Source organism: Lithobates pipiens, unplaced genomic scaffold, assembly GCF_037356315.1.
Source record: "Lithobates pipiens isolate NorthernLeopardFrog02 unplaced genomic scaffold, aLitPip1_a1.2 Scaffold_28, whole genome shotgun sequence".
In the NCBI taxonomy this organism is placed as follows: Eukaryota; Metazoa; Chordata; class Amphibia; order Anura; family Ranidae; genus Lithobates; species Lithobates pipiens.
In genome coordinates, this window is record NW_027507789.1 from 220,641,672 (window position 1) to 220,667,954 (window position 26,283).

Below are 26,283 nucleotides of genomic sequence, written 5' to 3' on the forward strand. Positions count from 1 at the left end.
CGCCCACAATTACAGGGATAGCAGGAAAAAGATGTAAACTCAATCACTAGAATGCTCATAAAATCTTTAAAATGTTAATATAACTTCAAAAGTAATTTTTAATCATTAGAAATCTGAAGATTTTATTCAAATAATACCTGGTGATCCTGCCATGAAGGTACTTAGCTCAAGCACTTCCTGTTACAGGGTGACAACACTCTGTCCTTGTGTTTTTTTATAAATATACAATTAAAACGGGGGAAAAGGGGAAGTAGTGATTGTGTGATGTGTTTTATCCCCCATTCACATCGAAGCAATTTGTTGCGCCTTTCCCGAAGAGCGACAACACTCAACATAAAGATTTCCATTATATCTAATGGTGCTTGTTTGAAACTGAGCAAAACCTGAAGCAGAATTGCACCCACTTGGCCCCAAGGACTTTAATTTAAGTGACTGAAAATGTATAACATTGACAAAGACATCTTCCACCCCAGTAAGAACCATTGCAAAAACCTCTATGACTCCAGTGGTGGCCATTACAAGGACCTCTATGACCTCAGCGATGGCCATTACAAGAACCTCTATGACCTCAGTGATGGCCATTACAAGAACCTCTATGACCTCAGTGATGGCCATTACAAGAACCTCCTTGACCAAAGTGATGGTAATTATAAAGACCTCTTCCACCCCAGTAAGAACCATTGCAAAAACCTCTATGACTCCAGTGATGGCCATTACAAGGACATCTATGACCTCAGCGATGGCCATTACAAGAACCTCTACGACCTCAGTGATGGCCATTACAAGAACTTTTATGACCCCAGTGATGCCCATTACAAGGACCTCTATGACCTCAGCTATGGCCATTACAAGAACCTCCTTGACCCTAGTGATGGTCATTACAAAGACCTCCTTCACTCCAGTAAGACCCATTGAAAAATCCTCTATGACTCCAGTGATAGCCATTACAAGAACCTCCATGACCCTAGTGATGGTCATTACAAAGACCTCTTCCACCCCAGTAAGAACCATTGCAAAAACCTCTATGACTCCAGTGATGGCCATTACAAGAACATCTATGACCTCAGCGATGGCCATTACAAGAACCTCTAGGACCTCAGTGATGGCCATTACAAGAACTTTTATGACCCCAGTGATGCCCATTACAAGGACCTCTATGACCTCAGCTATGGCCATTACAAGAACCTCCTTGACCCTAGTGATGGTCATTACAAAGACCTCCTTCACTCCAGTAAGACCCATTGAAAAATCCTCTATGACTCCAGTGATAGCCATTACAAGAACCTCCATGACCCTAGTGATGGTCTTTACAAAGACCTCTTCCACCCCAGTAAGAACCATTGCAAAAACCTCTATGACTCCAGTGATGGCCATTACAAGAACATTTATGACCCCAGTGATGGCCATTACAAGGACCTCTATGACCTCAGCAATGGCCATTACAAGGACCTCTGTGAACTCAGCAATGGCCATTACAAGAACCTTCTTGACCCCAGTAACAACCAATGCAAAACCTCTATGACTCCAGTGATGGGCATTACAAGAACCTCTACGACCTCAGTGATGGCCATTACAAGAACCTCTATGACCTCAGTGATGGCCATTACAAGAACCTCTATGGCCACAGTGATAGCCATTAGAAGAACTTCTACATCCCCAGTGATGGCCATGACAAGAACCTCTACAACCCCAGGAATGGCCATTACAAGCACCTGTACAACTCTAGTGATGGCCATTACAAGAACTTTTATGACCCCAGTGATGGCCATTTACAAGAATCTCTATGACTTCTATGACCCCAATAATGGTCATTACAAGAACATCTAATACCCAAGTGATGGCCATTATAAGGACCTCTACAACCTCCGGGATAGCAATTACAAGAACCTGTATGACCCCAGAGATGACCATTACAAGAACCTGTATGACCCTAATGATGGCCATTAAAAGAACCTTTACAACCGCAGAGATGACCATTACAAGAACTTGTACGACCCTCATGATGGCCATTAAAAGAACCTTTACAACCCCAGGGATGGCCATTACAAGAACCTTTACGACTCTACTGGTGGCCATTACAAGAACCTCCATGACCCCAGTGATGGCCATTAAAAGAACCTTTATGACCCCAGTGGCGGCCATTGCAGGAACCCCTAGGACCCCTGTGATGTCCATTGCAAGAACCTCTACAATCTCAGCAATGGTCAATTTCAACAACCTCTACAACCCCAGTGAGCCAATACATGATCCATGGCAAGTGGCATAGGGTTTGGGAGGGAATTGGCATAGCAGACATGGCTCAACAGCTCCTTTAAGACAAGAAACCACAACACAACACGGAAAAACCAGGAGGCAGATACAAGGACAATATGATGTGACAGATTATATTTGTTCTCCATTGGCCAAAACAAAAATGGTGGAAGCTCGAAAACACATAACATTTTTTGAAAAAAACAACCAAAAATGCTCAAAAATCACCTGAAAATGTTTGCGCTCAAGTACGAATGAAGGCCTAGTGTCTTATTCCTTGTTGTTGCCTTTGTAATATTGCGGAGTGGTGACATAACTGTTCCCTGAGTCATAGATCATCATAACCCGAGAGGTAACATTGCAGATTTGCCCCTGAAGCTTTGTCTGTACTGGATGAAAGGAGTTAACTCAACACAGGTGTGTTTCTGGACGGGGTCCAGTTCCTGTTGTAGCGCAGTTATCAAAGAATTCCTCCCGTCTTCTCTACACAAGACAAATGAATACCTAATCCGCAGCCCCGTGTTACCGAGAGACAAGTGACAGACTCTTAAAGGAAGGTCTCAGTCATTATGAAAATCCTAAAGTATGTCTAAACCCTGACTGGATGACATCTAATTTGCTTTGTACAATGGCACTTCATAAAATACGTTTTGTTATCCTCTTCTTATATCTCAGTGCTTCTGCTCTCCTCCAGCCTCTTTGTAGCCACTTCCTGTCTACATGTACTCCCTCCAGCATCCACTGATAGCAACAATGGTGGACCATGTCTGCACAATGTGTTGGCAAGTCGTCAGAGGGGCATGAGTGACAATGTAGGATCACACTTGTGCTTTTCATGAATGGGTTCATACATACGTTAAAGTGACTCGGGGCCCTTCCTGCTAAGTCTTTCTGAATTTGGTCTTCTAATCCACCATCTATTACCCTTTCCATACCTAGACAATTGTTGGCATCCTCCTGTCACCATATTATAATCATACACTATTGCTTTGTGGACTGGTGCTCAGTCATGTTGGAACAGGAAGGGGCCGTCCCCAAACTGTTCCCACAAAGTTGGGAGCATGAAATTGTCCGAAATGTCTTGGTGTGCTGACACCTTAAGAGTTCCCTTCACTGGAACTAAGGGGCCAACCCCTGAAAAACAACCCCACACCATAATCCCCCCTCCACCAATTGATTTGGACCAGTGTACAAAGCAAGGTCCATAAAGACATGGATGAGCGAGTTTGGGGTGGAGGAACTTGACTGACCTTTGGGATGAATTAGAGAGGAGACTGCGAGCCAGGCCTTCTCGTCCAACATCAGGGCCTGACCTCACAAATGCGCTTCTGGAAAAAAAATTCTTTTGAAACTCGACCCATGTATGGCCAGCCTAACACTGGGATGCCATTGAAGTTCATGTGCGTGTAAAGGCTGGTGTCCCAATACTTTTGGTAATACAGTGTATTTTACTTATAGCCTCATAATTCCAGAGCACGCTTTAGCAGTTCCTTCTTCTGAAAAGGCTTCAGTGCCATCTATAGAGAGAACCTTCATATACTTAGTATGACGTTTTCCTCAATATACCAGCTGGAGCCTTCACTTTGTGGTGGAGTCCAGTGTGAAGTCTTTCTCCTCATCTGGCCAACCGAAAAAGTACAAAATCAAATCAACAAGGACTCGGGCCTCTCGAAGATCTCCGTCCAAGCCTTTGTCAACCTTTTTAACATGGAGGAACCCTTGACTTAAAATTCAGGGAAAACCCTTGCTAATAATTATTATATCAACATCTAAAAGGTACATTAGCATGAACACTTTAAGTTGTAGATGTAAAAATAAATGAAAGAATAAGAATTATGAATAAGGAATGTGGCATATTTCAGAATGTTCCTTACATTGGTGATCAGTGGGAAGAATGTTCCTTACATTGGTGATCAGTGAGAAGAATGTTCCTTACATTGGTGATCAGTGGGAAGAATGTTCCTTACATTGGTGATCAGTGAGAAGAATGTTCCTTACATTGGTGATCAGTGAGAAGAATGTTCCTTACATTGGTGATCAGTGAGAAGAATGTTCCTTACATTGGTGATCAGTGAGAAGAATGTTCCTTACATTGGTGATCAGTGAGAAGAATGTTCCTTACATTGGTGATCAGTGAGAAGAATGTTCCTTACATTGGTGATCAGTGAGAAGAATGTTCCTTACATTGGTGATCAGTGAGAAGAATGTTCCTTACATTGGTGATCAGTGGGAAGAATGTTCCTTACATTGGTGATCAGTGAGAAGAACGTTCCTTACATTGGTGATCAGTGAGAAGAATGTTCCTTACATTGGTGATCAGTGAGAAGATTGTTCCTTACATTGGTGATCAGTGAGAAGAATGTTCCTTACATTGGCGATCAGTGGGAAGAACGTTCCTTACATTGGTGAACAGTGAGAAGAATGTCCCTTATATCGGTGATCAGTGAGAAGAATGTTCCTTACACTGGTGATCAGTGAGAAGAATGTTCCTTACATTGGTGATCAGTGAGAAGAATGTTCCTTACATTGGTGAACAGTGAGAAGAATGTCCCTTATATCGGTGATCAGTGAGAAGAATGTTCCTTACACTGGTGATCAGTGAGAAGAATGTTCCTTACATTGGTGATCAGTGAGAAGAATGTTCCTTACATTGGTGATCAGTGAGAAGAATGTTCCTTACATTGGTGATCAGTGGGAAGAATGTTCCTTACATTGGTGATCAGTGGGAAGAATGTTCCTTACATTGGTGATCAGTGATCAGTGGGAAGAATGTTCCTTACATTGGTGATCAGTGGGAAGAATGTTCCTTACATTGGTGATCAGTGAGAAGAATGTTCCTTACATTGGTGATCAGTGAGAAGAATGTCCCTTACATTGGTGATCAGTGAGAAGAATGTTCCTTACATTGGTGATCAGTGAGAAGAATGTTCCTTACATTGGTGATCAGTGAGAAGAACGTTCCTTACATTGGTCATCAGTGAGAAGAATGTTCCTTACATTGGTGATCAGTGAGAAGAATATCCCTTACATTGGTGATCAGTGAGAAGAATGTTCCTTACATTGGTGATCAGTGAGAAGAATGTTCCTTACATTGGTGATCAGTGAGAAGAATGTTCCTTACATTGGCCGCCAGTGGGAAGAATTCTTCTTACGTTGGTGGTCAGTGGGAAGAATGTCCTTTTTATTGGTGGTTAATGGGGAGAATGCTCCTTACGTTGGTGGTGAGACGAATGTCCTTTACATTGGTAGTCAGTAGAAGAATGTCACTTACATTGGTGGTCAGAATGTCCTTTATGTTGGTGGTCAGTGGTAATTAGGCCTCTTACATTGGTGATCAGTGGGAAAAATATCCTTTGAATTGGTGGTTGGTGAAAAAAATGCCCCTTACATTGGAAGTCAATAGTCCTTTACAATGGTGGTCAGTGGGAAGAGTGTCCCTTAAATTGGTGAAGAATGACCCTTACGTTGGTGGTCAGTGGGAAGAGTGTCCATTACATTGGAGATCAGTGGAAAGAATGTAAGAATGTCCCTTAAATTGATGGTCATTGGGAAGAATGCCCCTTACATTGGTGGTTGGTAGAAAGAATGTTCCTTACATTGGTGGTCAGGGGAATGAATGTCTCCTTGTTGATCTCTCAACAATAATTACTTCCTCTTCAAGAAACCACAGAGTTCCACTGAACCCTGGCTGGATGAGAAAGGCTGGGCTGTACACTCCATGATGGACCTGTTGAGTATGACAATGAACGCTTCTTCCTCTCTCTGTACCTTTCTACATATTATGAGTTTTTTTTATTTACAAGTTATTTAGTAAATGGAATGTTCTTGTTTCTACAGAGAACTCCAAAGCAATCACTCAGCAGGAAAATATCATTACATCTTCCCAGAAAACCATCATCATAAGTCCAATCGCCAATGGCACCGACGCCAAGCCACCGGTTCAACCAGCCAAGTCCAAGTTTCGTCTGACCATTTCACGTCCTGCCCCGGGCCTCACTGCTTTCCAACCCAACGGACGAGAAAATGTGAAGTCAGAGGTTGCAGTGGAACCAGTGTTGATCCAAACCCAAAACAATGCTCCTATCACTGCAGAGACCAATGCGACAAAGGAGAACGTGGGTGATGGTCCAAATCGGGCCCCTCCCACTGTGCTGGCGACAGATGATGCATATCTGTCAGAAACAAATACTGTTGAGGTTGAAAGCACACCTTCGAAGCCCCGAGAAATCAGCATCTTCCAGAGACTGTTCAAACCAGAGAAGAAGGTGCAATTTGAGGAGCCTGCTCAGGCTGAAGTTCCAGAAAACCAAGAAGTGGTGATTACGCTGAACCAAAATGGTGGCTTGCAGAGTGTCCCACCCAGTGCCAGTCTTCAGATTCAGGTAAGTGACCTTTTCTGTAGCACTTCCTCATTGTGTTTTCTAGTGAAGGGATAGGCTGCATTTTCAGTGATGTCACCGCTCTCTAGTGATTGGATAGGCTGCATTCTCAGTGATGTCACCACTCTCTAGTGATTGGATAGGCTGCATTTACAGTGATGTCACCGCTCTCTAGTGATTGGATAGGCTGCATTCTCAGTGATGTCACCACTCTCTAGTGATGGGATAGGCTGCATTCTCAGTGATGTCACCGCTCTCTAGTAATGGGATAGGCTGCATTCTCAGTGATGTCACTACTCTCTAGTGATTGGATAGGCTGCATTCTCAGTGATGTCACCGCTCTCTAGTGAATGGATAGGCTGCATTCTTAGTGACCTCACCGCTCTCTAGTGAATGGATAGGCTTCATTCTCAGTGATGTCACTGTTCTCTAGTGATTGGATAGGCTGCATTCTCAGTGATGTCACCGCTCTCTAGTGATTGGATAGGCTGCATTCTCAGGGATGTCACCACTCTCTAGTGAAGGGATAGACTGCATTCTCAGTGATGTCACCGCTCTCTAGTGATTGGATAGGCTGCATTCTCAGTGATGTCACCGCTCTCTAGTGAATGGATAGACTGCATTCTGGTTGATGTCACTGTTCTCTAGTGATTGGATAGGCTGCATTCTCAGTGATGTCACCGCTCTCTAGTGATGGGATAGCCTGCATTCTCAGTGATGTCACCGCTCTCTAGTGATTGGATAGGCTGCATTCTCAGTGATGTCACCGCTCTCTAGTGATGGGATAGCCTGCATTCTCAGTGATGTCACCGCTCTCTAGTGAATGGGTAGGCTGCATTCTCAGTGATGTCACCGCTCTCTAGTGAAGGGATAGGCTGCATTCTCAGTGATGTCACCGCTCTCTAGTGAAGGGATAGGCTATTTATCCTCTTGTACTGGTTTGGTGTAAAGATAGCATGTTTTGTTAATTGGATTAACCAGATTCTTTTATTTTAGTGATATACTGTATCTCTAGAATCCGGGGCCAGCAGTCTTCCCTGTGAGAAATCATTACAGTAGATTACAATCACATAGACCGGGCTGTTGACAGAGGGTTTTGTTTTAATACTGCGCTCCCCTCCGAGGCTCAGTGGATTTTCCAGTAGAACGAGTCAGTCACACATCCGGCACAACACTCCGCACACTGTGAGCAAACACGGGCCCCGGCCAAGACGGACACAGAAACTTCATGGTGACATTTAGGAAGTGTTGATGTGTGTGGGGAAAACATTAGAGGCTCCTGAGATGGAAGAGACGGAGTGCTCCTTTATTACATAATGACTTTGCCCGGGCTTCTGTGTGAGGAAATTGCTGAGCTAAGAATTAAATATAAATATCATTCCAAGCTTCCTCTACTCTAATAAAGAAAAAAAATACTATGTATATGAGTATTTATGAAAAAAAAAAAAAAAAAAAAAAATATATATATATATATATATATATATATATATATATATATATATATATATACTAAAAAATACTATATATCTAAGTATTTATGTAAAAATTGTATTTATATGTGTGTGCATATATATGTATGTTCGTGTGTGTGTGTGTATATATATATATATATATATATATATATATACACACACAAACATGTATATATATATATATATATATATACACACTCAAACATATATATATATATATACACAAAAAAAATACTACATATCTAAGTATTTATTTCAAAATTGTATTTATATGTGTGTGTATATGTATGTATTTTCGTGCATGTATATATATATATACACACACACACATATAAATACAATTTTACATAAATACTTAGATATATAGTATTTTTTAGTATATATATATATTTTTTTGTATTTATGTAATATATATATATATAACTCAATATTGAGCCCGATGGACTAAGACTGGGACGCCATTAAAGTTCATGTGTGTGTAAAGGCGGGTGTCCCAATACTTTTGGTAATATAGTGTATGTGGATCAAATGTGAATATTGCAACAGCAGCTGGTTTATTTCTTTTATCTTTTAGTTGGAAGGCGTTTTTATCTTTGTTGTTTTTGGCCCGGGGTTCTGCTTTAAGTGACTGTCTGTCCCCAGTACATGGGCTGCACTGTGTTCCTGTCCATAGTAGATCCTCCATAGGTGTGGACTGGGACCTCTATAATTTTGGAGCAGATGAGGATAGGGGCCCCCGTCCTGTATGATCGGGGATCACGTGACCTCGGCGTGTCCTCACACATACATATAGGAGGGCGATTGTTATCTCCCATAACACAGTCCACCTCCCAGCTATGGAGCCCCGTCCGCAAAACAAAGGGCCACAGTGATCCGAGATCTACATTAATGACCCCCGTTTTACAATCCCTCCCACTATACATCAGCCCGGACTCATTAACATGCAGAAATGTCACGTATGTACATGGCGTGTGTCGCCTATTGTGCCGCACATTCCTGACTTCCCTTTGTGCTGAAATGTGGATATTCTGCAACACAATCCCAGATTCAGGATTCATCGGGGGGGAGCAATCAGAATTCACCTCCTGGCAAATGTGGGCAGGGGCAAAACTGAAATCTGATTGTTGGCATTACCTTGCCGCGCTTTGCACGTGTCTGATTGGACGGATTCAGTCATTATTCAGACCCAATAAAAAAAATCATAGAAATCGGAATAGAAATAATCGGCTCAATTATCGCGCACAGAACATGCTACAATCATACACAACATGCTATGATCATACACAACATGCTACAATCATACACAACATGCTACAATCGTACACAACATGCTATGATCATGCACAACATGCTACAATCATACACAACATGCTACAATCGTACACAACATGCTACAATCATACACAACATGCTATGATCATACACAACATGCTACAATCATACACAACATGCTACAATCGCACAAAACATGCTACAATCGTACACAACATGCTACAATCGCACAAAACATGCTACAATCGTACACAACATGTTCCCGAACTCTACTTTGCCATTTTCTCCAACTCCAAAAAACAAAACAAAAAAAAACAGATCCTAAGCAATCAGAACATTCAGGGTGACCATAGACGGTACAATCTGATTGTACGATCTCCTTTTTGGATCTACCATCAGCTATGAAGTGCAAGCGCCTGAATGAATACAAATGGAATAAAGCAACACAAGGAAAGGTCGAATGTTGTGTTGATGTACTAACATCGGACTGTTAGTACAGCGGCTCCAGCTGGAGCTGTCAGTATTTTCGCAGGGTTGAAGGAAAAAAAAAAACGAGTAGCACGTACCAGGCTTAAGCTGTTGAGGGCTGTCCTCCAATTATACAGTTTTTGGTAAGTCTTATGCCGCGTACACACGAGAGGAATTAAGTCTGACAGACTTCCAACGGAGTTCTGCCGGAGTTCCGACAGAGTTCTGGCGGACTTTTCGACCGAGCGGACTTGGCCACACACAATCACACCAAACTCCGACGGAGTCGAACGTGATGACGTACGACTGGATTCGACTAAGGAAGTTCATAGCCAGTAGCCAATAGCTGCCCCAGCGTCGGTTTTAGTCCGTCGGAGTAGCACACACACGAGCAAATTTTTCGAAGGGACCGGGTCCGGCGGAGTTCCGTGGGGAAAATTTGAAGCATGCTTCATTTCTAAAGTCCGTCAGACTTTAGCGAAGCTAAAGTCCGTTGCAGCCCACACACGATCGGATAGTCTGACGGACTCAGTCCCTCGGACTTTGGATGTTGAAAAGTCCGCTCGTGTGTACGGGGCTTAAGGGTCACAATACATATTACAATCTCTCTGTGCAATCGATTTTATAGTCAAAAAAGTATGTCATTTGAGGAAACACCTAAGCTATCCAATCACACAGTCAGGCTGGCCCTTGCACTACATAGTTGTTGTTAGATCTGAAGGAGATTGCACTATTGGAGTGTAACGTGTGTGTGTGTGTGGCAAGACTAACATAACGAGATTGTGAATTTTGGAGCCAATCCCAAACGGAAAATTTGGGATGCGCTTGGCCGAAAACCGAAACTGAAATGGACAGTTTTTTAAACTTTTTTTTTTTATATATTCTTTTTTTTTTATATATATATATATAACCCCTTCACTATAGCAGAATGATGGCCGGGCAGTGGCTTTACTATATCCTCAATGGAAGTCATGTGACGTCCTTCAGATCGGCCCATTTGTACGCGCTCCCCGGGACGGAGAGCTCGGCGGTTGGTGGTGACATGGTCCATTACCCATCGGGGTAAAGAGCCAATGGCGTGGCTCTTTACCATGTGATCAACTGTTTTAAATCACAGCCAATCACATGCAAACAAATGCCAGTTGTCAGCATTTCCTTTTCTCAGTGCTGTCACTGTCTGAGCTGATAACCGGATTTCCAGTAAGGGGACATTTACACTGATACTCTGTGCAGCATATCAGTGTCCAGTAGGTTGAGGGATCATCATCAGCATTCCAACTTTACAAAGAATACAACAAGAAATGTAAGGGTGCAATCAGTGGGGGGGGGGGGGCTAAGATAGAACACGAAAGGCACATAGCAGAGGAGAGTAAGAAAAATCCAAAGAAACTCTTTAGAGTAGAGTTCTGCCAATTTATTTTTAAAGGAAAGGAAAGCCGATAACCAGATTTCCAATAAGGGGACATTTACACTGATACTCAGTGCAACATATCTGTGTCCATCAGTGCAACATATCCGTGTCCATCAGTGCAGCATATCAGTGTCTATCAGGCTGATGAATCATCATCAGCATTCCAACTTTACAAAGAATACAACAAGAAATGTAAGGGTGCAATCAGGGGGGCTAAGATAGAACACGAAAGGCATATAGTGGAGGAGAGTAAGAGAAATCAAAAGAAATTCTTTAAAGTAGAGTTCTGCCAATTTATTTTTATTTTTTTAAAGTCAGCAGCTACAACTACTTTTAAAATATGGACACTTTCCTGTCCAGGGCGCCTGCCATGTCGGCACCCAAAACCGATCTGTCCCTCGGCACTCGGGTGCTGCCGCCGCCATCTTCGGTAAGGGAATCAGGAAGTGAAGCCTTGCAGCTTCACAGCCTGGATCCCTACTGCGCATGCGCAACTTGCGCTGTGCGTTCCCACTGGTCCCTGCTGTCTCCTGGGATCTGTGTGTCTTGCAGAAGACAGCAGGGGGGGGGGGGGGAGTGGCATAGATACACGTACGGGTAGCTTGGGTATCTATGTCCGGAAGTGGGAGCGAAATACTTGTATTTGGTATCTGCTCCCCCCTGAAAGGTGCCAAATGTGACACCGGAGGGGGGTGGGATTCCGAAAAGCAGTTCTATTTTTGGGTGGAACTCCGCTTTAATTACATAAACAGTAAAAAAGGAGGACAGACCATATTGGCCCCATAAAGAATGAGGAAGGACATCTGGTTACAAAGGATGGGGAGATGGTGAAGGTATTTAATTTATTCTTCTCCTCAGTCTTCACGAGGGATTGGGGGGGCTTCAGTAACCAAAACTGCAGTGTTTATCCTCATGACACATCAGGAAGGAAGCACCTCCATGGCTAACAGAAGACAGAATTAGACTTAAAAAACGTAACATTAATAAATCACTGGGACCAGATGACTTGCACCCGAGGGTACTTAGGGAACTCAGTCAAGTAATTGCCAGACCATTGTTCCTAATTTTTACTGACAGTCTACTGACTGGAATGGTACCAGCTGATTGGACAATGTAGCACCAATATTTATAAAGGGCCCAAAATTCATCCCTGGGAATTACAGACCAGTTAGCCTAACATCAATAGTATGTAAGCTCTTGGAGGGGATGATAAGGGACTATATACAAGATTTTAGTAATGAGAACGGTATCGTTAGAAGTAATCATCATGGATTCATGAAGAATCATTCTTGCCAAACCAATCTATTAACCTTCTATGAGGAGGTGAGTTGCCATCTAGATAAAGGAAGGCCCGTAGACGTGGTGTATCTAGATAAAGGAAGGCCCGTAGACGTGGTGTATCTAGATAAAGAAAGGCCCATAGACGTGGTGTATCTAGATAAAGGAAGGCCCGTAGACGTGGTGTATCTAGATAAAGGAAGGCCCGTAGACGTAGTGTATCTGGATAAAGGAAGGCCCGTAGACATGGTGTATCTGGATAAAGGAAGGCCCGTAGACGTGGTGTATCTAGATAAAGGAAGGCCTGTAGACGTGGTGTATCTAGATAAAGGAAGGCCCGTAGACGTGGTGTATCTAGATAAAGAAAGGCCCGTAGACGTGGTGTATCTAGATAAAGGAAGGCCCGTAGACGTGGTGTATCTAGATAAAGGAAGGCCCGTAGACGTAGTGTATCTGGATAAAGGAAGGCCCGTAGACGTGGTGTATCTGGATAAAGGAAGGCCCGTAGACGTGATGTATCTAGATAAAGGAAGGCCCGTAGACGCGGTGTATCTAGATAAAGGAAGGCCCGTAGACGTGGTGTATCTGGATAAAGGAAGGCCCGTAGACGTGGTGTATCTAGATAAAGGAAGGCCCGTAGACGTGGTGTATCTAGATAAAGGAAGGCCCGTAGACGGGGTGTATCTAGATAAAGGAAGGCCCGTAGATGTGGTGTATCTAGATAAAGGAAGGCCTGTAGACGTGGTGTATCTAGATAAAGGAAGGCCCGTAGACGGGGTGTATCTAGATAAAGGAAGGCCCGTAGACGTGGTGTATCTAGATAAAGGAAGGCCTGTAGACGTGGTGTATCTAGATAAAGGAAGGCCCGTAGACGTGGTGTATCTAGATAAAGGAAGGCCTGTAAACGTGGTGTATCTAGATAAAGGAAGGCCCGTAGACAGGGTGTATCTAGATAAAGGAAGGCCCGTAGACGTGGTGTATCTAGATAAAGGAAGGCCCGTAGACGTGGTGTATCTAGATAAAGGAAGGCCCGTAGACGTGGTGTATCTAGATAAAGGAAGGCCCGTAGACGTGAGGTATCTAGATAAAGGAAGGCCCATAGACGTGGTGTATCTAGATAAAGGAAGGCCCGTAGACGTGGTGTATCTAGATAAAGGAAGGCCCGTAGACGTGGTGTATCTAGATAAAGGAAGGCCCGTAGATGGGGTGTATCTAGATAAAGGAAGGCCCATAGACGGGGTGTATCTAGATAAAGGAAGGCCCGTAGACGTGAGGTATCTAGATAAAGGAAGGCCCGTAGACGTGGTGTATCTAGATAAAGGAAGGCCCGTAGACGTGGTGTATCTAGATAAAGGAAGGCCCGTAGACGTGGTGTATCTAGATAAAGGAAGGCCCGTAGACGTGGTGTATGTGGATAAAGGAAGGCCCGTAGACGTGGTGTATCTAGATAAAGGAAGGCCCGTAGACGGGGTGTATCTAGATAAAGGAAGGCCCGTAGACGTGGTGTATCTAGATAAAGGAAGGCCCGTAGACGTGGTGTATCTAGATAAAGGAAGGCCCATAGACGGGGTGTATCTAGATAAAGGAAGGCCCATAGACGGGGTGTATCTAGATAAAGGAAGGCCCGTAGACGTGGTGTATCTAGATAAAGGAAGGCCCGTAGACGTGGTTTATCTAGATAAAGGAAGGCCCATAGACGGGGTGTATCTAGATAAAGGAAGGCCCATAGACGGGGTGTATCTAGATAAAGGAAGGCCCGTAGACGTGGTGTTTCTAGATAAAGGAAGGCCCGTAGACGTGGTGTATCTAGATAAAGGAAGGCCCGTAGACGTGGTGTATCTAGATAAAGGAAGGCCCGTAGACGTGGTGTATCTAGATAAAGGAAGGCCCGTAGACGTGGTGTATCTAGATAAAGGAAGGCCCGTAGACGTGGTTTATCTAGATAAAGGAAGGCCCGTAGACGTGGTGTATCTGGATTTTGCAAAAGCATTTGACACAGTTCCCCATAAACGTTTGCTGTACAAAATAAGGTCGGTTGGCATGGACCATAGGGTGAGCACATGGATCGAAAACTGGCTACAAGGGCGAGTTCAGAGGGTGGTGATAAATGGGGAGTACTCGGAATGGTCGGGGGTGGGTAGTGGGGTCCCCCAGGGTTCTGTGTTGGGACCAATCCTATTTATTTTGTTCATAAACGACCTGGAGGATGGGGATGGGGGAAACAGCTCAATCTCTGTATTTGCGGACGATACTAAGCTAAGCAGGGCAATAACTTCTCTGCAGGATGTGGAAACCTTGCAAGAAGATCTGAACATATTAATGGGGGGAGGGGCAACTACATGGTAAATGAGGATTAATGTAGAAAAATGTAAAATAATGCATTTGGGTGGCAAAAATCGGAATGCAATCTGTACACTGGGGGGGAGAACCTCTGGGGGGATCTAGGATGGAGAAGGACCTGGGGGTCCTAGTAGATGATGGGCTCAGCAATGGCATTCAATGCCAAGTTGCTGCTAACAAAACAAACAGAATATTGGCATTAAAAAGGGGATCAACTCCAGAGATAAAACGATAATTCTCCCGCTCTACAAGACTCTGGTCCGGCCGCACCTGGAGTATACTGTCCAGTTCTGGGCACCAGTCCTCAGGAAGGATGTACTGGAAATGGAGCGACTACAAAGAAGGGCAACAAAGCTAATAAAGGGTCTGGAGGATATTAGTTATGAGGAAAGGTTGTGAGCGCTGAACTTATTCTCTCTGTAGAAGAGACGCTTGAGAGGGGATATGATTTCATTATACAAATACCGTACTGGTGACCCCACAATAGGGATAAAACTTTTTTGCGGAAGTGAGTTTAACAAGACTCGTGACTACTCATTAACATTAGAAGAAAATGGGATTTTTATATACAGCTTACCTGTAAAATCCTTTTCTTGAGAGTACATCACGGGACACAGGAGCTTCATTACATAGTGGGTTATATAGGCACCTCTGGTGATTGGACACTGGTTGACCCTAATTAAGGAGAATTCCTCCCCTATGGCACCTCAGTTTTGTAGCAAAGCAATAAGAACCACGTAAAACCCAAGAGGGGCGGGAGCCCTGTGTCCCGTGATGTACTCTCAAGAAAAGGATTTTACAGGTAAGCTGTATATAAAAATCCCATTTTCTTGATCATACATCACGGGACACAGGAGCTTCATTACATAGTGGGATGTCCCAAAGCAATGCTCAGGTTGAGGGGAGGGAGACACAGATCATAAGCATAGACCGCCAGGGACCTGAGGACCTAAACTGCAGCCTGCAGTACACTGCGCCCGAAGGCGATATCCTCTTGCCCTCTGACATCCACCTGATAGAATCTGGTGAATGTGTGGATTGATGACCAAGTCGCAGCCTTACAGATCTGAGCCAGGGAGGCCTGGTGATGCACTGCCCAAGAAGCACTGATAGCCCTAGTAGAGTGCGCTTTCACCTGAAAAGGAGGAATCTTCCCCTTTAAGCTATAGGCCTGAGAAATAACCTGTCTAATCCATCTCGAGAGAGTGGACTTTGACGCTGCCTGACCCCTTCTAGGGCCTTCTGGCAGAATAAATAAGCAGTCAGTTTTCCTTATCTGAGCAGTTGCTTGAAGATAAAGACTGATTGCTCTAACCACATCTAAAGTGTGTAAGGATTCTTCCTCTATGGACTGAGGATTTGGAAAAAAAGGATGGTAGGATTATATCTTGATTCAGATGAAAACCTGAAACCACCTTAGGTAGAAAGGACCTGTTGGGACGCATAACCACCCGGTCCTTATGGATAATTAAATAGGGCTCTTTACAAGAAAGAGCTGCCAATTCTGATATCCTTCTAGCCGTGGATATGGCTACTAGGAAGACCAGCTTCTTTGTCAAGAGGACTAACGAAGCAAGATGCAAAGGTTCAAATGGTTGGGCTACTAAGGCCGAGAGAACCAAATTCAGATCCCATGGGCATACCGGAGGTCTGACTGGCGGTCTCATCCGCATAGCCCCCTGGATAAAGGCCCGTATCAGGGAATGTGATGCAAGCGGTCTTTGAAGAAAGACCGACAGGGCCGAAATCTGCACCTTGATGGTGCTTATGGCCAGATTCAATTCAAGGCCTGATTGGAGAAAGGCCAAGATTCTGTTAATGACATACCTTCTGGGATGCCATCTCCTGGGTTCACACCAGGAAACATATGCCCTCCAGATCTTGTAATAGATACGCCTGGAGGCCGGCTTTCTGGCATTGACCAGAGTGGAAAGGACTGGCCCCGAAAGACCACGGTCTTTTAAAATGTGGGTCTCAGCAGCCAGACCGTCAAATTCAGACTGCGTAAAGCAGGATGGTAAATTGGGCCCTGCGAGAGCAGATCCGGCCGGAGGGGGAGGGTCCATGGCCTGCCCACTGCTAGCTTCATGATTTCTGCGAACCATGGTCGCCTGGGCCAAGCCGGGGCCACTAGAAGGACCGACTTCGCCTCCCTCTTGACCCTTCCCAGGAACCGTGACAGTAGCGGGTTCGGGGGGAAGGCATAGATCAGATTGTACTGATTCCAGGGAACCGTCAGAGCATCTGACCCCTGAGCAAGTGCATCTCTTGTCCTTGACACAAAGTTGTCCAGTTTCCTGTTGAATCTGGACGCAAAAAGATCCACGTCTGGAGTGCCCCATTTGTAACATATGTCTCGAAACACATCGGGGTGCAGAGCCCATTCTCCTGGGCACAACTGCTGGCGGCTGAGATAATCCGCCTGCCAATTCTCCACACCTGGGATGAAGACTGCAGAGAGGCACGGAACATGCTCTTCTGCCCAGACAAGTATGCGATTCACCTCGTTTTGGGCCACCAGACTTCTGGTACCGCCCTGGTGATTGATATAAGCCACCGCGGTGGCATTGTCGGACTGAATCCGAACCGGGAAGCCTCGCAGTCTGTGAGACCACTCTCTGAGTGCCATGTAAACTGCCCGAAACTCTAGGATATTTATGGGCAACAGACTTTCGGTCGCAGACCATTTTCCCTGCGAGCATGTTCCCTCTAATACGGCTCCCCAGCCTGTCAGGCTGGCATCCGTTGTGACAATCTTCCATGAGAGGGGAAGAAATGTTTTGCCCTTTAGCAAATTTCTGGTTTGTAACCACCAAACAAGACTCTTGCGTGCCCGGGGGGATAAACGCATAGGAAGATCCAGGTATTGGGGCTTCCTGTTCCAAATCGCAAGGATGCATCCTTGCAGGGCCTTGGGTGGAACTGGGCGAATGGAACGGCCTCGAAAGAGGCGACCATTTTTCCCAACAGTCTCATGCACAACCGAATGGAGGAAGATCTTCTGCCCAGAATCAGGCGCACCAGATCTCCAATGGCCAAGGCCTTTGGCTTTGGAAGGAACACCCTGCCTTGAGCGGTGTCGATAATCAGACCCAGGTAATCCAACCTGGTGGTCGGTTGTAAAGATGACTTTTCTAGGTTTATAATCCAACCTAGGTGGCCCAGATGTTCTAGCGTTTTGGTGACGCTGCGACTTAGGCATGTTGCAGTTCTCTCTACGAGAAATAAGTCGTCTAGGTAAGCCATGACGGCTATGCCCTGAACTCTTAAGATTGCTAAGAGAGGGTCTAGAATCTTCGTGAAGACTCGGGGGGCCGTGGCTAGGCCAAACGGCAGGGCCACAAATTGAAAATGGCGCTGCTCTGCCGCGAACCTCAGAAACTTCTGGTGTGCGGGAAATATTGGCACATGAAGATATGCGTCTCTGATATCTATTGATGCCATGAATTCTCCTCCTTGTAGGGAGGAGAGCACAGTGCGTATTGACTGCATCCGGAAGGTCTGGATGTGTAGAAACCGGTTTAAGTCTCTCAGATCCAAGATAGGTCTGACACTTCCGCTTGGTTTTGGAACGGTGAAGAGATTCGAATAAAAAACCTGAACCCTGATCTTTCGGGCTCACTTCTACTATCACACCCTGGGATAGTAATTGATCTAAGGCCACAAATAGCGGTTTCTGCTTTATCGGATCCCTGGGGATCTTTGACCTTAGAAAGCGAGAAGGTGGAATCTCCTGAAACTCTAGCCTGTAGCCCAGAGATACTGAAGAGATCACCCATTTGTCCTGAATCTCTACCCGCCAGGCGCCTGCAAACTGCAGGAGCCTTCCCCCCACTCGGCCGAGCGGGGGCGCCCCTTCACAAGGAGGTCTTGGGGGTTTGCTTGGCAGGCTTCCGCCCCCAAGTCTTTTTCTGTCCCTGGGCTCAGCCCTGAGGCTTTCCAGCCGAGGAGGGCTGGGAAGGCCGTCGCCACTGTTTAGAGCTTGATGCTTCGGGAGAAAGAGTACGCCTGAATGAAGGACGTTTACTCTTCTTGACTGGAAGGAGTGTAGATTTACCTCCCGAAATATTTTGGACGAATTTATCTAATTCCTCTCCAAACAACCGTTCCCCTTTAAACGGGAACCCAGCCAAATGCTTTTGCATGACATCTCAGCAGCCCAATTCTTTAGCCATAGAGCCCTATGCATGTGTACCAACATGAGGGACAAACGTGATGCTTGTTGAACAGAATCCAAAATCGCATCAATTATGAAACATAAGATGTGAGGCATTTCTGCATATTTCTCTACTTTCTCATTGGGAAGGAGTTCAAACATCTGTTTAACCTGTTCCTTAAGGAACTGACACAACCCCACGGCTGCGACTGTAGGTTGCACCACAGCGCCGGCCATGGAAAGGGAGGCTTTTAACAAGGTTTCCAGCCCTTTGTCAGCTGGATCCTTAAATACCTGCGCATTATCCAAAGGACAAGTTAGGTTTTTATTCACACAAGAGATAGCCGCATCAACAGATGGGGCCCCCCATTTCTTGGTGAAACTTTCCTCCACGGGATAATACATAGAAAACCTCTTGGGAGGAGAAAACAGTTTATCGGGATGTCCCCAGTCCTTATACATCAAGTCAGCCATTAAAGGATGAATTGGAAAGGAACAGGCAGTCTGTGGGGCTTTCCTGACTCCCAGGGAAGAGACAGAGGATGTAGCGACTTCAGTAGCAGGCATTCTGAATGTGGTACGCACCAATTCAGTGTAATACTGCACCTGCTTTCTGAGTGCCTGGGAGGAGGGGACTAACTCCTCATCCTCTGACTGATCCGACTGCTCATGATCCCTTTCTAAAGATAGGGATCTCTCCTCATTTTCAGAACAACTGTCTGAGAGAGGGATTTCAGCAGAGGGAGGGGATCTACCCCTTTTTCTGCTATCTTTTAGGGAAGCAGAAATAAAATTCATTATCCTCCCTTCAAAACTCTCCAATGTAGCCCTAAGAGAGTCCTCAGTGACATATACCGGGGCTGCGACATTAGGAGAGGCTGCAAAGCCTGAAAGGGGCACTGACTCGTCTTGAGATGCAGGCTCCACTCTTGCAGAGGGGGATGGTAATCTGCATGCACTTTTGAAATGGACCTAGGCGGTGACCTGCCAGTGCTTTTGTTACCTGCCCCTGAAACCCTCTTACGAGGAGACATAGTACTGAGCTACAAAGCAGAGTTACTAATGTAAAATGCAATCACTTATTTGTGCTTAAAGTCTCACAATAAATCAATATTAGCTTAACTGCACAATATGATGCCGAGTAGGTGTCTTAGGGTTTGCCTGGATCCAATCCCACGGATGCTTACAGCCCACAGCTCCTGTGCCTCACCTTACAGTCCCCTGACGCTCTGGGCTTTTAAATCGGCCGTTTTGGCGCCTGCATTACAGCATAGAGCACCTGATTGTGCACAGCTGGCAACCACACCCCCCCCCCTTTCCCCAATAGGCCGGGAGCGCGCCCGGCGCGCGTGCACGCGCCCGCGCGCGTGCACGAGGACCGCGGGATCCGGGGGGGGGGAGGAGAACCCAAAAGGAGTGACCTGGGACCCCCTGATCTGCGTGGGACCCCTTTTTTACCTTTATTGTGGCAGGGACTGCAAGGAGACGTGAGAGCTGGAGAACCAGGCACTTCACTGAGCGTGTTAGTATTGAAAGGCATGTAAGTATGCATCAGGCTGCTCTTACTCCATCTAGTGGTGGAAACCAGGTAAGACATACAACTACTCACAGTGAAGAAATCCATTCATATATTAAATATATAGGATGACTTCCCCTACCTGTTCCCCGCCGCAGGAATTGCTGTGTTCAGACCAATTCCAGCCTTCACCCATCACGGCGGGTATTGTTAGCCAACCTTCAGGCGTATCTGGGGTTCTTACGAAAAGATCCTCCTACCTGGGCCTTGTAAAAAACTCTGCCAGAAACTTACGGGCGCCCTGAGTCAACAGTACCCCAAGTCTGGTTGTCCCAGAGTCCAGTCTTCCAATGGAGAGGACTTACAGGCAAAACCTCGTGTCTTCGGCAAACGAGGCCCGGGTACCATACCATCTTGGGAGTCAAATATCGGCCCGAGGTATGGATCCGGTTTGTTGTAGCCCTTCGGCCCTCGCCGGGACCCGCATAGAGCTAAGTTTTACGTGACCATCGACCAGACACTGGCGAAAAAACTGAGGTGCCTCCCGGATGGGAGGGGTTATATAGGGGAGGAATTCTCCTTAATTAGGGTCAACCAGTGTCCAATCACCAGAGGTGCCTATATAACCCACTATGTAATGAAGCTCCTGTGTCCCGTGATGTATGATCAAGAAAAGAGGTTTAACCGTAAAACTACGTAGAGGGTTCTTTACTGTAAGAGCAGCAAGGATGTGGAATTCCCTTCCACAGGCGGTGGTATCAGCGGGGGGCATCGAACGTTTCAAAAAACTATTAGATAAGCACCTGAACGACTGCAACATACAGGGATATAAAATGTAATACTGACATATAATCACACACATAGGTTGGACTTGATGGTCTTGTGTCTTTTTGTCAACCTCACCTACTATGTAACTATGGGGGTTATTTACTGCACTGATAGAGCTGCACTAATGGGCACTGATGAGGAGGCACTGATATGTGGCATTGTTTGGGCATTGATAGGCGGCACTGATAGGTGGCAATGATGGGCACTGATAAGGTGACACTGATATTCTGCACTGATACATAGTTACATTGGGGGTTATTTAGAAAAGGAAAATCCACTTTGCACTGCAAGTACACTTGGAAGAGCAGTCGCTGTAGATCTGAGGGGGGCAGAAGGAAAATTAAAAAAACAGCATTTTAGGTTGCACATGATTGGATGATAAAATCAGCAGAGCTTCCCCTCATTTCAGATCTTCCCCTTAGATTTAGAGCGACTGCATTTCTAAGCGCACTTTCAGTGCAAAGTGTATTTGCCTTTTGCAAATAACCCCCCAATGTAACTATGTATCAGTGCAACATATCAGTGTCCATCAGTTCAACATTTCAGTGTCGCCTTATCAGTGCCACCTATCGGTGTCCATCATTGGCACCTATCAGTGCCCAATCAATGCCACATATCAGTGCCTGCCCATCAGTGCCGTCTATCAGTGCCCATTAGTGCAGCTCCATCAATGCAGTGTATCAGTGCCCATCAGTGCAACATATTAGTGCCGTCCAACAGTGCCACCTCATCAGTGTCCGTCAGTGTGCATTATTGCTGCCTATCAGTGCTGCCTATTGGTGACCATCAATGCCACATATCAGTACCTCCTTATCAGTGCCCATCAGTGTCCATTATTGCTGCCTATTGGTGCCCATCAATGCCACATATCAGTACCTCCTTATCAGTGCCCATCAGTGTCCATTATTGCTGCCTATTGGTGACCATCAATGCCACATATCAGTACCTCCTTATCAGTGCCCATCAGTGTCCATTATTGCTGCCTATTGGTGCCCATTGATGCCACATATCAGTACCTCCTTATCAGTGCCCATCAGTGCCACCTTATCAGTGCCATGAGTGCAGCCCATCAGTGCCCGTCAGTGTGCATTATTGCTGCCTATCAGTGCTGCCTATTGGTGCCCATCAATGCCACATATCAGTACCTCCTTATCAGTGCCCATCAGTGTCCATTATTGCTGCCTATTGGTGCCCATTGATGCCACATATCAGTACCTCCTTATCAGTGCCCATCAGTGCCACCTTATCAGTGCCATGAGTGCAGCCCATCAGTGCCCGTCAGTGTGCATTATTGCTGCCTATCAGTGCTGCCTATTGGTGCCCATCAATGCCACATATCAGTACCTCCTTATCAGTGCCCATCAGTGTCCATTATTGCTGCCTATTGGTGCCCATCAATGCCACATATCAGTACCTCCTTATCAGTGCCAAGAGTGCAGCCCATCAGTGCCCGTCAGTGGAGAAGAAAAATGACTTATTAACAACTTTTTGTAACAGAAACTAAGAAACTTTTTTTTTTAATTTTTTGGGTCTTTTTTTTTGTTTGTTTAGCGAAAAATAAAACCCCCCGGTGGGGATTAAATGCCCCCAAAAGAAATCTCTATTTGTCAAAAAAAAAAAAATATGTAGCATGACAGTGTAATTGTCATTCAAAGTGTGACAGCGCTGAAAGCTGAAAAGTGTCCTGGGCAGGAAGGGGGTGAAGTGGATAATTGTATTATTTTTGTCTTTTTTTTTTTTTTTTTTTATAAATTTCATGAATATGAATTCATTTTCGGCTGATAATTTTTGGTGCCCGTTATCGGCACCTTCCTTGTTCTGTCGGCAAAACGCCGATAGCCCTATATTCAGCCGATAATATTTGGCGGCCGATATCTCGGTGCATCCCTAATAACAAGGTATGTTGGGGGTGGAGGGGGTGGGGGGGCATGAATCAATAAATTCTGAATGACCTCAGAAGTCTCCCGATTATTCTGATTTCCATGACTCAAGGTGCAAATCGAATGGTTTGAACGTCTCAGCTCTGTAACTGATATTGCAGCGGGAGAAGCGAGACTACCTCACACACAGCTGTCACGGGGAGAGCAGAGAGCTGGGTACTCCGATGGGAGATAGAAGATAAATCTGATGAGAGATGTGATTGGAGCAATGGACATGATGGGCCAATGAAGAGCAAGCCAGAGTGATATTAAAGCTGACAATGGCTCTGTCCGGCTCCTCCAGGGAGGTGGAGTGGGGCTTTAAGTGTTTTTTTATTTTTATGTGACGATATATCGGCCCCTCCCATCCGCGTCGCCATGTACAGGTGAGGGGCCACGTAAAAAAAAAGATGGCTGGATAGGTCTACTTTATGCACATGGGAGGGGAGTGATGATGTGTGAGCGCTGTAATCCAAATGCACACAATCCCCCGTCATCGGTGAAGGCTCGCCGAGGATTAGTGAAGCTCTTCTTGTTTGTACAGTTTATGGCGATAATGGCGTTTTATGGTCGTTTCTCATAAATCCGACATCTGGCAGATTCCTCCTGTGTATGGGACATAAAACACGGAAAACTTTTCTACCCAACGCATGTCACATGTCAGGACGTACATGTATGGAGTGTCTGTTCTGTGACCACAACCTCCAACCTTACCAAAGGAGAAGAAACCTTTACAGGTCCATTCCGTGTGTATTCATAATGACACATCTCCTCTCCTGAAATACTCTGCTCTGCTTGAGGACTCTGCTCTTTCCTCTAACACTCTCCTCTCCTGAAATACTCTGCACTGCTGGAAGACTCTGCTCCTTCCTCTATAACTCTCCTCTCCTGAAATACTCTCTACTGCTGGAGGACTCTGCTCCTTCCTCTATAACTCTCCTCTCCTGAAATACTCTGCTCTGCTGGAGGACTCTGCTCCTTCCTCTATAACTCTCCTCTCCTGAAATACTCTCTACTGCTGGAGGACTCTGCTCCTTCCTCTATAACTCTCCTTTACTGAAATACGCTGATCTGCTGGAGGACTCTGCTCCTTACTCTATAACTTTCCTCTCCTGAAATACTCTGCTCTGCTGGGGGACTCTGCTCCTTCCTCTATAACTTTCCTCTCCTGAAATACTCTGCTCTGCTGGAGAACTCTGCTCCTTCCTCTATAACTCTCCTCTCCTGAAATACTCTGCTCTGCTGGAGAACTCTGCTCCTTCCTCTATAACTCTCCTCTCCTGAAATACTCTGCACTGCTGGAGGACTCTGCTCCTTCCTCTATAACTCTCCTCTCCTGAAATACTCTGCACTGCTGGAGGACTCTGCTCCTTCCTCTATAACTCTCCTCTCCTGAAATACTCTGCTCTGCTGGAGAACTCTGCTCCTTCCTCTATAACTCTCCTCTCCTGAAATACTCTGCACTGCTGGAGGACTCTGCTCCTTCCTCTATAACTCTCCTCTCCTGAAATACTCTGCACAGCTGAAGGACTCTGCTCCTTCCTATATAACTCTCCTCTCCTGAAATGCTCTGCACTGCTGGAGGACTCTGCTCCTTCCTCTATAACTCTCCTCTCCTGAAATACTCTGCTCTGCTGGAGGACTCTGCTCCTTCCTCTATAACTCTCCTTTCCTGAAATACTCTGCTCTGCTGGAGGACTCTGCTCCTTCCTCTATAACTCTCCTCTCCTGAAATACTCTGCACTGCTGGAGGACTCTGCTCCTTCCACTATAACTCTCCTGTCCTGAAATACTCTGCACTGCTGGAGTCAGAGCACCCTGGGACTTGTAGTCCCCCCAGCAGCTGCAGCCCGCTCTCTCCTGTGTGGCCGGCGCTGGTCCTCACTCTTGTCACTCTTGTAATGCGGGTGCAAGGCTTTGGAGAAGAACATGGCATTGAGTGCAGATAATCGGCCATTGATAGAGGCTGACCCAATAACACGGACACGTGTCCCATCTCACAACCGAGGGGAAGAAAAGGGGGTTTGTTTTTGGAGCTCTTCTCTCCGCGGCGGAGCACAAAATGTTACTCTTGAGCACTTGCAAAGTGGCCATCTATTAGTGCAGGGACACAGCGAGTCCGGATAACAATGGGCTGTCAATGGGCGATTGTTCTGTTGGTGTGGGCTGGAGAATGACAAGAATTAGGATTGTGAGAGAGGAATGAGGCACAGAGGGAGCGCAGAGCTCGCACTGCAGACAGCTAAATAAACAGGATCTTTTTTCTCTGTCGTTCAGAACGTAGACAAAGGCAATCAAGCAGCTGTGGACGGGCAAAGCTCGGAGCCTGCAGGCGTGCCAGTTGGCCCGGAGACCAGCACAGAAGCCACCCAAACTAGCCCACAGCCAGAGATCCATCCAGTCATGAGCTTCTTCAAAACCTTGGTAAGTCCCCAAGACTTAAGTAATATTTTAACCAAAAACTTTTTCGAAGGATGCTTGGTGAAGAATTGTAGCCACTGCCTTGCTTTCAATCTAAGGGTCATCGTATCGTACATGGGGGTAGCTAGCCTACAAGGCTTGCAGTTAAAGGCTGACTGAACCCTACTTGGTCTTTGCCAACCTACAGAACTGCCATTCCAAGGCTGACTGTACCCTACTTGGTCTTAGCTAACCTACAGAACTTGCAGTCAGAGACTATCTGTACCCTATGTGGTCTTAGCTAGCCTTGAAAACTTGCAGTCAAAGACTATCTTTACTCTACCAGGTCTTAGCTAGCCTAAGGAATCTGCAGTCCAAGGCTGAGTGCACCCTACTTGGTCTTTGCTAACCTACAGAACTTGCATTCCAAGACTGTCTGTACCCTCCTTGGTCTTAGCTAGCCTACAAAGCCTTCAGTCAAAGACTATCTGTACCCTACGTAATCTAAACTAGTCTATAAAACTTTCAGTCAAAAGCTGACTGTACCCTCCTTGTTCTTAGCTAGCCTACAAAACCTGCAGTCAAAGACTATCT

General features: G+C 45.6%; 1 protein-coding gene across 11 annotated transcripts in view; it reads left to right on the plus strand.

Moving 5' to 3' along the window:
- BCAS1 (brain enriched myelin associated protein 1) overlaps window positions 1-26,283 on the plus strand; it is a 129,247-nt gene that overhangs the window by 23,908 nt on the left and 79,056 nt on the right. For all 11 annotated transcript variants that reach the window (XM_077460557.1, XM_077460555.1, XM_077460563.1 and 8 more), the window contains exons 4-5: window positions 6,088-6,632; window positions 25,567-25,713. In XM_077460557.1, coding sequence (XP_077316683.1) covers window positions 6,088-6,632; window positions 25,567-25,713 — 692 coding nt within the window. The remainder of the gene's footprint in view (window positions 1-6,087; window positions 6,633-25,566; window positions 25,714-26,283) is intronic.